Source organism: Lichenostomus cassidix, chromosome 28 (genome assembly GCF_008360975.1).
Source record: "Lichenostomus cassidix isolate B80296 chromosome 28, HeHo_3.0, whole genome shotgun sequence".
NCBI classification, from domain to species: domain Eukaryota; kingdom Metazoa; phylum Chordata; class Aves; order Passeriformes; family Meliphagidae; genus Lichenostomus; species Lichenostomus cassidix.
Window position 1 is genome coordinate 3442279 of NC_139508.1, and position 15773 is coordinate 3458051.

General features: G+C 51.3%; 1 protein-coding gene across 8 annotated transcripts; it reads left to right on the top strand.

Annotated features, from left to right (window-relative positions):
* The first annotated feature begins 439 nt into the window (after window positions 1-439).
* Window positions 440-15602, top strand: MIER2 (MIER family member 2). Of its 8 annotated transcripts, none has more exons than XM_085040401.1 (13): window positions 440-538; window positions 4604-4691; window positions 5215-5363; window positions 6074-6199; window positions 6892-7015; window positions 7667-7776; window positions 8397-8466; window positions 9239-9405; window positions 9851-9932; window positions 10036-10130; window positions 10913-11145; window positions 12060-12196; window positions 12832-15602. In XM_085040401.1, the coding sequence occupies exons 1-13, from the start codon at window positions 530-532 to the stop codon at window positions 13305-13307; spliced, it is 1866 nt and encodes a 621-aa protein (XP_084896527.1). In that variant the 5' UTR covers window positions 440-529; the 3' UTR covers window positions 13308-15602. The 8 variants fall into 8 exon arrangements, with proteins under 8 accessions (XP_084896527.1, XP_084896531.1, XP_084896534.1 ...); XM_085040405.1 differs by having other exon boundaries at window positions 10913-11040; XM_085040408.1 differs by having other exon boundaries at window positions 10913-11016.
* The last annotated feature ends 171 nt before the right edge of the window (window positions 15603-15773 follow it).

The window sequence follows — 15773 nt, forward strand, 5'->3', positions numbered from 1 at the left end:
ATGAAGAAGGTTGGGGTTGGGGTTTTTCCTCTGACTTGTGTGGTCCCCGGTGGGACCTTTACCCCAGGCGGCCTTTACACCCGCCTGCCCCAGCCGGCGGCCCGAGGGACTCGGGGCGTCCGGCTACCGTACCCTGCCCCGCCCAGGCCGCCGCTCTCCGGGGATTCACTTCCTTGCGGGGCTCTGCGGGGCCGGAGCCGCGCGGCCTCACAGAAACGGTCCCGGGGCGGCTCCGGCACCGAGCAAACGGCCCGGCCGCTGCCCAGGGAGCGCTGCTGCGGGCACCGGCAGCTTCCACTCCCCTGCATCCCTGCCGCTCCCCGGGGGCGTCTCCGGGCGGTACCGGCGGGGCGGGACAAGACCCTCACCAGAGCCCATCCGCACACGGCGCCAAGCGCGGCCCGACTGCGAGACCCGAGCCGCTGCCCCTCAGGCGGCCCCGGCCCTGGCCCCGCCCCCAAGGTACCCCAGCCAATGAGCGGCCGCCGCCGCATCCGGGGCCCGCGCCCCCTGCCGCTCGCGCTCGGCCATGGCGGAGGTGAGCGCCGAGCCGCCGCCGGGGTCGCGGCGGGCCCGGTGCCGCTCCCGGCCGGGCGGGGACACCGGGACCCCCGAGCCGCGGCTGCCCGGGGCCGCCCGGGGCCGGCGTCCTGCGGCAGCGGGGTGATGGGGCGGCGCGGGCCGCCGGGGCGGGGGCCTTCGGGCCGAGGGACGCCGAGGCCCTGGGCGGCAACGGGCCGAGGGGCGGGGGCGGGCTGGGGCCGAGGGGCGCCGGGGCCGGGCGGGGGGCGCCGGCGGGGCCGGGCAGGGGAAGGGGCGCCTGGGCGGGACCCGGCGGGAGATGTGGGGCGGGCGGCGCCGGCCAGGGGACCCCGCGGCCTGACCCGCGGCGGAGGAGCCCTGAGAGGGGCGGGAAGGGGCATCGGGCCGGGGACTGCGAGAGCGCGGGGTGGCGGAGGAGGGCGGAGAGGCGCGGGGGCAGAGCGGACTGGGAGCCCCGGGGCTCTGGCTCAGCAGCGGTGTGGGGTCGCTGGAGCCCGGGTCAGGGGTGTGGAGCTGCTGAAAGGGGCTCACAGAGGCTGGAAGTGAGAGATGGCCTCAGCAGTGGGAGAACACGGAGGTCAGGGTCCTGGGAGTGGCAGAGGGCTGGGGAAGGTGGTGGGAACGGTTGGTCTGGGTGGCCAGGATGGTTCTCACCACTTTGCCTAGAGGCCAGAAAGTGAGGGGGGCCGGGTGGGGACTCCCCACTGCCTCCCCAGTTACCATGTTGTGTTTGCTTTGGTGTCTTGTGCTGAAACGTTTCTGCTGTCGGTCCATCACACTTAAAACTGGTGATGCCGTTGCCCATTGAGTCTTGCCATGTCCCTCAAATATCCTTGACCAGTTGTAATGGTTGTTGTGACACATGCACACTTCATTTCTATGGCGTGACCCTTGTGGTGACCACAACACGGAACAAGGGCTCTGGGAAGATGTTGAGGTACTCTGTGGCAGGATCTTGGATGCCTGTTGGCTGTGACAGCATCTGTCCGAGGGCAGGGCTTCACTTCCAGGGTATTCCAGCGTTCTGCATGAGGAAGGTGCTGCCTGGCCTGTTGGACCATCCACCATGGTTTGGCCTTTAGTGGAGCACCAAGGCTCCTCAACATTCATTGGTGCCAAAGTGTTATTTGGGCACATTGTTGGCCCAGAGTTCTGCCCTTGCACCATGCACTGCTGTGGCTCAGAGTTGTCTATCCAGGGGACATCCAGGAAATGTTGTCTCCTGGATGAGGTTTGGCTGTGGAGCATCTCTGCTGTGACACTAATGGGACCCTGATCTTCCTGAGCAGTACAGAATATCCATGTGTCGTGTCATCTGTTCATTCTTTGGTCTTTCAGAGGCATAACTTGCAGGATGAATCTGTTTCCATTTGTGCTGCTTCCCTCTGGCTACAGCTGGAGTTTATGGAAAATGGCCCCATGGTCAAGGAGTGTGGACAAGCAGAGGAACCACGAATGCTTCTCACTGAATCTGAAATAAGTGTTAGACTGGCTCACAAAATTATGTTACTTATTGAAGAATAACACTGGAAAGGGAAACTTCTTTTTTTTCCTCACTTTCTTTCGAGAGTGGTTTCAGCCTGGAGGGTTTTCTCTGGGGAGACACATTTGGCTTCACACTGGGAAAAACGGCTTTGTTAGTGCAGAAAGCTCAGGCTCTGCCTCTCCCTGTGTTTCCTAAACCATGGCTTAGCTTCATTCCATGTGCTCAAAACCTTGAGTCCACAGCTAAGGATGGAGTGCTGGAGTCATCCAGAAATACAAACATGAGAGTGAGTAGTTGAGCAACCTCTGTGTAACTTCTGAGAGGAAAGTTACCCTCATTCCTGAGCAGCAGAAACTAGCAGGAGGAAAGCGGCACTGATGGTAAAGTGAGATTAAAGGAATTTAATCTCCCTTTCTGTGCCCCCAAGATTAAATGTCCCATGGGTGTAGGAACCAGTTTCCAGCATGACAGTTCACTGTTGGAATTATTGGAGTTCCCCACTGCTACTTTTAATGGTGGTAGAAACCCTCACCAGCAGGAAGAGCAGTGGCACCCTGGCCCGGAACTGTTCTCTGTGTTTCTGGTCCATGCCATGCTCTTGCCTTTCTTCCTCCTGTGTGATGTTTGGATCTGAAGTGTCAGACTGCATCTACCTCACCTTCAGACAAAGTTATTCCACATCCCATGGCACTGGCAATCAGTGAAGTCAGGAATATTCTGTCTGTCATCAGTTACGTTTCACAGCCAGATCTGCCTTTCTCCTATTCCTCTGACTCTTGTTTCTGTGGTCTTCTGGATTTGTAAATAATCTGAGGGATTGTTCAGACTCACATATGTTTAAATTTGGGCATGGAATGGGCCATTTGCTTTGTCTGTCACTAGTTTCTTGTTTCCTCAGCCCCAGCACAGCAGTGCTGGTTATTCCATGGTGACTCCAGCATTCCTACTTGCTCTGGTGCTCTGTTCAGAAAGTTAAACTCGTGATTAGTTATGGAATTGTCACCCTGTTGTAGTGGCCAATCCTCTTTCTTTCAGCACCTGGTCATTAATAGGAGATCTCATTGTTCCTGAAGTATTCTTGACACCTTTTCAAGCCAGCCCATCCATGCCAACAGCTTCAGTCTTCGTTTTCAGAGGCCTTATTGTTCCCCAGGCAAGGAGGTGCCATTGATCTACAGATCATTGTCTGAGCAAAGAGAGTTCTGCAGTATCCAAGATCCAGAGGGAGTGAGGGTAAACCACACCCTTTCCATGAAACCACGGTTGTTTGCTTGGGAGGATTTATCCAAGAGGGTTTTGTGTTTGGTCCCATTGCAGCAAAGCCAACAAAGGCACATTGACACTTTCCCGACTTACAGAGCCATTTCCCGGTGTGACCATCCTCAAAATGGAGTCTATCCCCTTCTCCTTTCATCATCCTATAACTTCTCCCTTTTTCTTTTCAGTTGCAGGGCTCTGTCTGGAGCCAGAGTGGACTCAGTGGGGGTTATCTTGCCTGCAGTGATCAGGCACTCAGGGATGGTGGGCTGGAGGCATCTTCATTGTTACAGAATTTCCAGCCTGTGTTTTGATAGCTGAAGGCACTAACTCAGAACCCACAGTCTGTGGTGGCTTTTTTTGGTGTATACTTTGCTTTATTGTTAAAGGATAGATCTTAATGTGAAGCTATACTGTGTTTTCTTAAATAAGTTGTAAGAATCTCATATTGGAAGCACTGAAAATGTCCCAGCTCCCACTGAGTAAGGGAGGAGTGATGGTGCACAGCTGAGACTGTTGATGGCTGAGAATCCTACAGAGATGTCACTGGAGGCTGGGGGACTGAGACTGGGATTTTCTTTTGCAGTCAGGTGCTTTCAGTCCCCCAAAAGGTTTGGTTGTTTACCTGTTTGCTCCCTGCCTAGGCTGAACTTGATGAACATTATTTCCATGCACAGCAGCCCGAGGAACAGCAGATGTTCTGGGTTGTTTTCCTCAGCCCATGCTGCTGCCTGAACTTGTGACCGAGCACCAAATGCCACCCTGCAGGTGACTTTTCTCAGAGTCTGCCTGGCTCAGCCTCTCCCACCTTGCTCATGCCACTCATGGTCCCACCAGACTCCTTCTCTGTCTGCTCAGCTGTTTCTTTGCTCTTGTCCCTGAGCTCCTGGGTGCAGTGAGGTATTAGTGAGAAGCCAGTGTGTTGTTTCAGACCCCCCTGAAAATGCTATGCTCAAACAGACATGATGTGTGTGGTTAGAATAACAGCTGAGGGTCCAGGTCCTCCTTTTAAGTGAAGATGTAAACCACAAAAGTCTGAGGTCTTAAACTGGTGGAGGGATAAGTAGTGAATGGAGTGCTGGAGGTAAAATAGATGGAATGGAAACACATGGGCTGGGGGGAAGGTGAGGAGGCCAGGAAGAATTGTTTGATACACCTGATGAGCTCTTTTGAACAGCACAGTTCCTAACACTGCCCTGTGGGGGTTTGAGTAACTTTTGCTTTGAACTTAAATGAGTTGCATTTGCTGGTGGGGTGAAGTGGGTGGAAAGGTTTTAAGGAGAGCTGTCTCAGCTGTGTTTTTTTCTCTTCCTGAAGGCCTCTGTTGGCCGGCAGAGTCCGAGGGTGGTCGCATACCCAGCCCGTGGCCTATGTCCTGGAGAGCCCGCCCTTCAGAGCGCAGCAGGTACCTCAAGGCTCACAGCCCTCTGTTTGTTGGTCCTGTTTCCAGAGGAAGCAAAGTTACTGTAATAGTTCCCTTCTCCTTCCAACGTCTCCCAAGCCTGTTGGTTGATTCCCATGCCATTTGGCAGAGGAGAAAAGGCTTAAAGATGCCAAAGCTCCTACAGGTGTCCATTTGCCTGTTCTTGCGTAAGGGGGGATTACCCTAAAAATGCCCCTAGGTGAAGGAAAGGCTACAGTGTGTGCACTCATGTGACACCAGCAAATCCAGAGGCACACAAATACTCAGAAGACCTTCAGATTCAGCGTCCAGACAGCTGTGGGACTTGAATGTGCATAGAACCAGTCTTTGTGCTGATGGACTGACTGCTACCAGTTGTGTTCCTTGTTCCCCTCCATTCTGCCTAATCTCTTCCTCTGGCTTATCATGTCTGCACACACACAAGAAGAGATCATCCCTGGCTTTGTTGCATCTCAGGATTTGGTCAATAGTGATGCTAGTAGCTAACTTCTTCTGATCTCTGCAGTTGTGTCAATGGGCTCAGCTGATCATCGACTGAACCTGGCAGAGATCCTTTCCCAGAACTATGGTGTGCGGGAAGAAAGGGAGGAAGATGATACTCAGGAGAAGCAGAAATCTTTAGAAGAGCTGGAGAAGAGTTTCAGTGCCTCTCAGGTAAAGGCAGCAGGGGAGGGGAGGGGAAATTACCTGCTGGATTTGCTTGTTTGCTGTGCGAAGCCCTTACTTCAGCTGGGTTCAGGTCACCCAACAATGAGTCAGGTTTGCATTTGGATGGGAAGGAATGGTTTCGAGAACAGACAACAGCAGTGAATTTTGGAGCCTTCCTCTGCCAAGTAGCCACTCTGGCAGGTGGTCTTGGCTCTCCTTGCTGGAGAACCATCAGCTGTTGGGGATGATGGTCAGTGTTTCACAAAGAGGAGCTGACATGCTGTGGGTGGTCCTGTGGAGACCTCAGTGGAACAGAAACTGTTCTTGGTGACACACAGTGTCTTTTCAGGCCAGGCACAAGACTAATACAAGGATTTCCTTCTCCCCTTCCTCTGCTTAAATACAGTTGTGCTGTAAGGCACCTTTTACTTCTTTGAATCTGGAATAAAAGATAAATGTATTTTTAAAATGCTCTAAATTGTATTGCTTTGGGGTGAAAGTTCTTGGCTTTTCCATGCCTTTGAGCAGGACAGGTTATGGTGGGCCCTGACAAACCCTCCTACCTCTCTTGTTGCCCAGTGTCACCTGAAACTGCTCAGAGCCCCCAGAGGAGCAGAGCTGCCCTGACTGCCTCTGCCTGTCTGTGTTCCTGCAGCTGATGTGGTCCTCTTGTAGTTGTTCTCTTCCTGATGCAGCTTTGTCCTCCTCTTGCTCAGAGCAGTGAAATGCCATTTGAGGAGCTGCTCGCACTGTATGGCTATGAGGCATCTGATCCCATCTCGGAGCAGGACAGCGAGAGCAATGACATCACTCCCAACCTCCCTGATATGACTCTGGATAAGGTGAGAGCAGCTCTCTGCCTGGGTGTCTGCACAGGTTGCTGTGTTGTGCTGGAAACTCGAGGTTCCCCCCATTTCAGAGGGGGTTTGATCAATGCCAGGGGAAGGAGCCTGCCTAGTTCTGGTGTCCCCATGAGGATCACCAGGTGCAGAAACACGAGTGTAAAGTGTTTAGAGGAGAAGGGAGAAAGGATATCTGTTTTAAAAAGAACTCTGTAAAAAATCTTCATGGAACTTTGGTTACAAGCCTTTGCACTTAGGTATGGGGCTGTGGAGAGCCAGGGAAGGTTTGTATCTACCCAGGTGAAGCCATGGGTTCTTCTGTTCTAGCTGAAGTGTGTACAAAGTGGTGGTGGTGGGGGGTGTTTGGGTTTGGGGTTTTTTTTCCTTCTTCCTCTTTCAGGATCTTTGAGATATTTGCTGTGAGTGGAACACTACAGAAAGGGCTGCTTGCTCATACTCTCTGGCTTTCCTAGGAAGCTGCTCTTGACACTTGTTAAAGTGCTTTTAGGGAAAATAGTCTGGGTGTGGTGGGAGTGTGAGAGAGAATCTGTCTTTGGACAAGCTGTGGGAGGGTGAGGAGATCTGTGGATGCGGCCACTGTTGGCCAGAAATGCTTTTACTCTAGGCCTCACTCCCCCTCATACACTTTTTTAATTTAAAAATATTTTTCACTTTCTTGTTGTTGTTAAAAGGAACAAATAGCGAAGGATTTGCTTTCAGGGGAAGAAGAGGAGGAGACACAATCTTCAGCTGACGATCTGACTCCATCCGTCACGTCCCACGATGCATCGGACTTATTCCCAAACCAGCCTGGCTGTATGTGTCACTAGTTCCTAAGTAGTTGCTGTTCACTTTTACATATGATGTGCAGGGGAGGGTGAGAATGGTTTTCTTAATTTTGTCAGTCTCCTGACATCAGATTTTCCACTTTTCCTTCTGGGTTTTGTCTGTGTGGCAGAGGTGTTACCAGGCTTTGGGTAGGACAGGACAGAGCGTTGATGAGCAGTGGGATGAGGGGGAGAATTGTCTTGAGCTGTAACTCAGAATACTGAGAAAGTGGGAATTGTTTTGCTGCCTGCTGTAAATGCAGTCTGAAAGATCAGTACCTCATCTGACATTGCTACAAGTGAATAAATTCAGTAGTAGCAGTGGAGTGATATATTGTGGCAGTTCCTAAATACTGGAATATGTGGGAAGCCAAAGCATGTGACAGAGACTCTGCATGAAGTGATGTTATTCCTTTTACTGTCTTGCAATATTAAGGAGTCTGAGCTCCCCAGGTTGGCCATCCATGTGGCAAGTGAGCAAATTCTTTTATTTAAAGTGAGAAAATTAAAATACAGGTAAGTTGTCACTGTAGACCATGCTGAAAGGGACTTCAGGACATAAAATGAAGGGAAGGAGAGGGAACATAAAGGAATAGGAAAAAAAAAATCGTAACTACAGATCTTTTCCTTTCCCACAAAGCAAACAACTTCCTTGCAGATGAAGACAAAGAGCCATGTTCATCTCCATGTGCTTCCTCCATGGCTGAGGATTCAGAGGTGGATTCCATCCCATCCAACGAGTGTAAGAAGGTAAATTACCTGAGTGCATTGTGAAGGGGCATTTGTGAGTTTGAAGAAAGCATGAAAAATCACTATGATATTTCCCCAGTCTGTTGCTTGATGCCTTGCATTTTGTGGCCAGCTGTAGCAGATGTGGGTTACAAGGGGGGTTTTTAATACAATCTCGAAATTATCTTCTGCTTCAAATAAGGGGAATCTGTTGTGCCTTGGTAAATGAAATCTGCAGCCTGTAGCCCTATAAAGGTGAAATTCTGTGCAGTATTCCCAGCAGGATTTACTGAGGGGGAACCATCTTTCTAAAGAGAGGAGCAGGCTTCCAAATTCATCCTGGCTTTGAAGGTTGCGGGAGAACCTCTGCACTGCTTTATCTCCAGCCTTAGCTTCTTGCCATAGATCTTTCACATTAAAACTATGTAAATGCTGAAGGTCCCCACAGTATCATCTGGTTGGTAGTAAATCTTCTTAGCTACCCTATAAAAAAATCATGGTTCACGAGAAATAATAGTGACAGCAGGGGCTACCAGTAAATAAATTGGCCTTGTAGTGGTGTAGCCCCTAAATCATGAAGCACAGCCTGCATGGAGCATTTCCCATTTCCATTTTCTCACCTCTCTGTCCTGGGATTTCAGGAGATCATGGTTGGACCTCAGTACCAGGCCACTGTTCCCATCCTCCGCTTAAACAGGCACAGGCAAAAAGGTAAGGCAGCCTCTTCTCTGTGCCTTTTTTGGGTGTAGGGCTGCTGGCAGGGGTTTTGATGGGTTTTGGATCATCAATCTTCTGTGTCTCCAGACTTGGCAACTTTCAGTGCTGACATCCAGATTCAGTACCAGGCTTGAACTGATTTAATAGGACTGGGAACACAGGTACAGAAGTGGTGAAGCTCAGTGAGAAATGGGTTGGTGTGACAGGTTTGCAAGAGGGGGTCTCAGCTGTAGCCAAAGAGAAGGAATACCTTTCTGGGGATGCTCTAATTTATTCTCTTTGACATCTTCCTTAAGTAGCCCAAGTTACTGTCATTCAGTGTTCCATGTAGGTGATCTGTTTCTGATTTTTGGGTAGAGTAGACAGAGGTGCCTTGATTTGCAGATTGTGTCCAGCAATGAGTGCAGTATGAACGCCAGATTGTTGGCTTTCTGGACAAGAAAGCTAAAATGGTCTTTAATTGCCAGGATTAATCAAAACAGCAATCTTTGAGAATATGGTAACAAAAAGTTTGTCAGCCAACCCTTCTGAAACAATGGAAGCAAGCTGAGCCTGTGCCAACACCCCTAAAAGAGATATAAAGAGCTTATCTGCCTCCAAAATCAGGAGGGAAAAATGCATTGCCTTGAGAGATGGTTGTCATCTCTAGTGCCAGGTTTGGAGTGCCAAGCAAAAGTTTCCTCCCTCCTCTGTCTCCCCCATGCATGTCCATGCAGACCACTTCTCAAAAAGCAGCAGAATTCTCTGTTTGATTATCTTATTTCAGTGCTTTTTCTGTTAGCCTATGAGAATGAAGATCAGCTGCTTTGGGACCCAAACATCCTCCCTGAGAGGGAGGTGGAAGAGTTCCTGTACCGCGCTGTGAAGCGGCAGTGGGATGAGCTGTCCGGGAGCAGCCTGCCAGAGGGAGAGGTGGTCAAGGACAATGAGCAGGTGAGCTCAGGGGCTCCTGCAGCCCACACAGACCCAGGTGGTGCTGGCCCAACAGTGCCACATTCCCTGCAGAGGTCAGAATGAGGTCTGACTCCAGTGATCCTCGTGGATAAGTGAGGGTGTGCCCAGCTGCGGTCTGGAGAGGTTGGTGACCCTCCCATTGGGAAGACTGGAAAAGTCAGCAGACCAGCCATTTCAGAGTGGCTGTGTTTCCTTCAAGCTAGCCAGGTTAGATCGTGGTGGAACTGCATCTGTCCAAGTCCCAGGGTTTGTAATCCAGTGCCTTAAAAAGTGGGATAATCTCTGCTGATGGTTAAACTGGGGTTAGCAGCAAGGTCGCTCCTGGGAAACAGAAGTTTTACAAGACAAATGTGAATCGTGAGCAGGCTGGTTTGTGGTGTGTTGCTCAGGTACATGCTGTGAGTGATTTCCTGCTGTTTCACAGGCTTTGTATGAACTGGTGAAATGCAACTTCAATGCAGAAGAGGCACTGCGGAGGTTACGGTTCAATGTGAAGGTTATCAGAGGTGAGAACTCCCCTTATTTGGGTTCTATCCCAAACATCAAGGCACATGCAACTCTTCCTAGATTCTGCACATCTCCTCCAACTCCTCTTTCGTTCTGCTACAGATGAGCTTTGTGCCTGGAGCGAGGAAGAATGTAGAAATTTTGAACATGGCTTTAGGGTCCATGGGAAAAACTTCCACCTTATCCAAGCAAACAAGGTAAGGCTGCTCCCCCCAGGTCAGGAGCAGGGGAAGGAGGCAGTGCTGTGGCACCAGAGGTGTGCTTTGGGCCTCAGCTGACACAGGGAGTTCAGGATGGCCGAGTTCCGACCCCAGGCTTTGTGTTGACTCATGCCAGCAGGTGATGGGCTGTTCACTGCCCTGCTCTGCCTTATTTTCCAGGTGGGAGAAGTCACAAACACCACTGACCTGCATGAGTGATGTCAGTTAATTACTGATTAGCCCTTTCTGGAGTCTCAAAAGTTCTTTCCAAACTCTCAGCCCTTGCAGTACTTCTGTGAATGAGTGAGTTGAGCATGTGGATGTTTCGTAAAGTCCCCTGGGGTCCTCTAGAATGGCAGATGCTGTTGTAGGGAGAGCTGGGCCCCGGGACATGCTGCTGTGCTGGGAGTTGGCAGAACCAGAGAGTCCAGTTCTACCACTGGTTAATTGTAGGCATGTTGACGCTGGCCAGTGACAATGGATGCAGGTTTGCTCTCTCTGCTAAGTGTGCTGCTGCTGGAAGCGCAGGAAAGTCCTGCACGAGTGTGTGTGGCCCACACGGGTCTGTGACAACAGCTGTGTGCTGTGGGGAGTTCTTTTCTCTGGCCCACCTCGGAAACCTCAGTACGTGCTTCTGTTCTGCAGCAATGTGTCCATAGCAATGTAAATCACTGTAACGCACTTGAATTTTCTGTGCTGGTTAAATGGGAAAATAGCCCTTGCTCCAGGAGATGCACCTGGATGGGGTTGGGTGTCCTGACTGGGGTGTTTCTCCTCAGGTCCGCACCCGGTCGGTGGGCGAGTGTGTGGAGTATTACTACATGTGGAAAAAGTCAGAACGCTATGACTACTTCACTCAGCAGACTCGTCTAGGAAGGAAGAAGTACGTCCTCCACCCTGGAGCCACGTGCGTGGAATATTCTCACACTAAAATTAGTAATATTAACCTCCCAGTGAAGATTCCTGCTGCAAAGCACCTCCGCTTAACAGACTGCGCTTTCTTCTCCAGAAGGTTTCTGGGGTGGGAGGATGGAGGGATGCACGGGGTGTTCTCAGAGCACAAACACGAAGTTGGTGTGGGGAGGGAAGATAAAAGAGCTGTTTGCTCGGATGTGGACTTCCCTGTCCTTTTCTCTGTGTTGAAAATAGTTTTCTTTTAGACAAATGCATCCACAAGAGACTGGGGATAGGGATTCGGAGCTGATTTCGGCAAAAGAACTCAGTTTGATGAGGTTTTGGGAAGGGAGCTTTTTAAATTCAAAAATGCACTCATTTCTGGTGGTTTGGAACCTGAATTAATTTCCCTTTGAGGCAAATTCTTGCCTTTGAAACGTATGCTAATTACAGAAGATACTTTGCAAAATATACCTTTTCAAAAAGGTTGAAACGGAAATATCTTAATAGGTCAAAATGAAATATTGAAGCTGAATCAATTAAAAACATTAGATGAAGGCTTAGATTTTTTTTTTTTTTTAATTCTGATGCAAGACAGGAAAATACCTGAAATATTAAATCCTCCCAGGGTGGGAAAATATGTTCTCATCACTTGCTCTCAGCTGGCACGCTAAGGACCCACCGCAGTCATTCCATGAAGCTGGGTGTTCCTGGGTGTTTGACCATGTATTTATTTACCTGTGGAAGGGGCTGAGGCTCACAGAACTTGGGGCAGAGCTCTTTAGGAAGCTGGAGAGTCCATTTTGGTTTATCATGGGCTTGGCTTGGCCACGCTGTGTTACCTGAGATCATCTCCTCAGGGCAGAGTCTAAACCAGGCTCTGCAGAGCAAGGAGGGATGGACATTCATTCTAGTGATGTCTCTACAGTCCCACTGCTTTGTTTGTTGATGGGTTTTAATCCCAGTCACCCTTTCTCCTGCCTGCATCTCTGCTTAGCAGGTGGTGGCAAGGCTCTCTCTCTTTCCCCACAGGGATTTCACTGACAATGACCTGGATGGGGTTGAAGTAGAAAACACGAGTCGTTCTCGGAGCTCCCCACCAATTCCCTCTGCAACTGGCTGCCTGGATGCTCATTTTGGTCAAGATCAGATAGCAATTGAGAGCACAGGTAACTTCCTTTGCTTCTGTCTGCAGTGGGGTTTTGGTGTGAGCAGAAGTCTTGTCTGTCTCTGCATTGAGCAGAAGTCTTGTCTGTCTCTGCATTGACCAGAGGTGACTGAAACAGTTACTCCTGTGTTGGGTTTGGAGGGGTGGCCTAGCTCATTCCCAAAGCAAAAGGATTATGCACTGAGCACCTGAGTGAGGTGCTCCCAAAGCACTGGCACAGGCTGGGTTAAGGCCCCAGAAATCAGATGCAAGCTGCTTTCAGACAGAGCTGGCTGTGAGAATATTTGTAGGGAGCCCAACATGGGTTCATTTCCTCACTGTCCTACTGCAGATGAAGGCTCTGTGTGGGCAGCTCCCAGGGGTTGTTGGCACGAGGGGATAGGATTTAGGATTTGGCTTATCTTGCAGTGTGTCTGTGAGGTTTCCTTGAATTTCCATAGAAACACTGATGGCCTCCCATCTGCTGTCGGCATCTTGCCTTCCCTCGGTAGGCGCTGGCAGGGATCTTGGTTCCTGTAACAAAGAAACACTTGTGCCATCAAACAAATACCGTTGTGATTAGGTGGGACCGACCTGGGTGTTTGGGTGTTGAGGACTCACTGTGGCTTTCTTTCCTCTTGCTCTGTCCCCCCTCAGAGCCCCTGAGTGTGGAGAGCACAGCCTGCAGCCTGGGCAGCATCAGCGAGTCGGGGCAGGGCTACGAGTGCAGCACCCCCTCGGAGACAAACTGCTCCTTTGACCCCACGGAGGAGACATCCTCAGGCGCTGTCCCTGCGCCCTGCCCACGCCACACTGCCACCCCCTCCGAGCCAGAGCTCTTCGCTTTGCCACCCGCGGGACCAGGACTGGCAGAGAAGCAGGAGACATTGCAGAGCTCTGGTGAGACAATAACTATGGACTTCACTCTCCCTGCAGACATTAACGAGGGGTTGCCTTTGATTGCTGGCCCCGTGGATTTGGACAGAGACCCTGAGGCAGTGGTGGCTCCTGCGCAAGTGTCCTTATCGGTCACAGATTTCGGTCTCATTGGCATCGGAGATGTAAATACTTTCCTGACTGCTCATCAGGCTTGCCCAGCACCTGTGGCTCGGTCAGAGCCTCTGTCACAGTGAGAGTCTCCAGTCACAAATTTGTCACAGACCCAGCAAGGACTTTGACCTGACTGAGTGAAATTCTGGAACTTCCACTGTCCTGTAGGGACAGTTTGGAGCTGTTGGTCGGAATCCGTCTTTCCATCCTCCTTGATCCAAGGCTACAGTGAAACCAAACACCTTTCTGCTCCAGTGTATCCTGACACAATCATGCAAAGTGGTGGCTGGCTTTCCTGAGTAGGGAGGTCCATCACCCCCCTCCTACGTTGACTGTGTGTCACCCCAGGTGATGCCAGTCTGCTCAGAGAGTCCCTGCCTTGGGACAGGGGATGTGTCCCTTGGTCCCAGCAGGACAGTCCGAGGGCAGAGGTGCTTTGAGAAGAGGGATGTGTCACCATCATGGTGAGGGTGCAGTCTGGGGGTCTGAGAGCTTGGGAGGGCTGCAGGGCAGTTTCCTGCAGAGATGGGGACGGCGATGCCAAGGGAGGCTGAGGAGGTTTTGCCCTTCTCCAGCAGGCAGCGTGTTGCAGTAGGAGCCACTCACCCTGTTCTTTTCCCAACAGCCATGGGTCATGACAGGCAGGCACACTGCTGCTTCCACCTGCAGCAGCCACGTGTTCCTGACTCTCCACCAGCTGCAGGTGGGATGTGGTCTGGCCCAGCCCTTGGGCAGAAGCATCAGGTCTTGGACAGCAATCCTGTCTGATGCAGGAGCATCATGTGCACTTGAGTCCTTCTCACCTTGTGCAGTGTTGGGCCAGGGAGAACTTCTGTGAGGAGTAACAGGAGTTTCTAGACCCACAGAGTGATGCTGGCCCAGAGCTGTGACACTGCTGCTTCGGCTGCTGGCAAGGGATGGCCTGATCTTCGCTGAGCTGCAATGTGAGAGGGTAAAATGCAGGTGAAAACATCTGTAACTTCCCAGTTTGTTCCAACAATTTGTCAGTAGAGGGAGGAACTGTTGCTTAGCTCCCAGGGTGCCTGGGATATGCATGCTAGCACAGTCCTAGGCAGGGGAGCACACTGTCCCTGGGCATTCCTGCTCCACCTCATCCCTGGGCATCCCTGCCACTCCCTGTGTCACAGAACAGGCTGTTTTGATGGCTGTTTTGATGGGAAAGTTTTCTTCCATGTTCAGGGAGGTGCCAGGTGCCGTGCAGAGCCACAGGGTCCTGTCCTTGGGTGTGCTGGAGTCCAATCCTGCTTCACCTCCCAGGTGTGTTCCCTGTCTGGGATTGGCCACTGGCTCAACATGTTCTCACTGTCCTTTTCCCATGCAGGGAGTGCTCTCAGCTCCTGTGCTGGGCAAGGCTCTGGTGCAGGCACTCCCTTCCTCCAGCCATATTCTGCAGTTGGGAAGGGGCTTGGGTTGAGGGTTTTTCCTTGCTTTGGTAGAGGCTTTGGGGCCAGATTGTGGCTCTGCTGCCAGTGGATTTTGCAGGTACCTAAACCCACAAGCCTACATCCTCCTTTTACCCAGCCCTGGGAAGTTGTGCTCAGCCCTGCAGCAGGAGCACGGAAACAGCATCAAGCAGCCCCATGGGATGTCAGGATTAGACTTTTTCTCATCTCCTAAGCCCCAGATGTATTTTAGTGTGCTTTAGCAGGGGTTTGCTTCAGTCCCCAGCATTGTGCTGGGAGGTACTGAGCCCCAGGCACATACAGCTGCCTTCACCTGGCATGGCTTTGTCAGTGGTGGGCAGAGGCCTCTCCTCCAGCTGCTCCCAGCTGCTGGGAACAGAAAGCAAACACGAGTGCCTGCTCCATAGTGGAACTGCCCAGGCTGTGATTCCCCTTTTCTGGGGGTGAGAGGAAGCTCCTTGGCTGAAGGGAGAAGAGGAGGCAGGGTGAGAGCACAGGCAGCCCTCCCAGGGAGGGCCAGGCCTTGGCATCTCCTCCATCAGCTGAGAACATTCTTAGTTTTCCTGAAACCATTTTTTCTTTTGGTTTATTTCAAGCCCTAGTGAAAGGATAGGGGAGCTGGCTGAGGCAGAAATCTCTTTATGTCCTTCAGTGTTGTTTACAGATTTGCATGGGGTCTTTCAACATGAGTGCAGCGCTTTTTCCACATAACTTTGAGGGAAAGGGGTGAAAAAGGCTGGGACAGGGAGGGGGAGTCACTGGGGGAGGAGGTTTGGTTTTAGTTTTTTTTTTGTTGGGGTTTTCTTTTTCCTTCTTACAAAGCACATTCACTTTGAGCCGCTCCCAATGCTGGACTCTTTTCTCCCTTGCCCCCCAGCCCTACACTGTGAAGTGACACTGCCTTGAAGACCCCTCGCCGTTATTTATTTAATTAAAAACCTAATTTGAAAGTGAGCCAGAAGCCTGTCTTCATTTTGGAGGCCAAGATGCAACAGTCCAGTGTGTATAATGATTGCAGAAGCAATAATAGGGATTATTGCTCCTCCATGAGTGCTCTGCTCCAGGCAGGGTGGGATGCCCTGTGCCAGAGATGCCATCCCAGCTTGGGAGATGGCACAGGGTCCC

What these genes read in the sequence shown, in the direction of transcription:
- MIER2 (XM_085040401.1), top strand. An exon ending in CTGATATGACTCTGGATAAG is followed by an intron (nt 6,200 to 6,891) that starts GTGAGAGCAGCT and finishes TGTTGTTAAAAG; the next exon opens with GAACAAATAGCGAAGGATTT. An exon ending in AAACAGGCACAGGCAAAAAG is followed by an intron (nt 8,467 to 9,238) that starts GTAAGGCAGCCT and finishes ATCTTATTTCAG; the next exon opens with TGCTTTTTCTGTTAGCCTAT.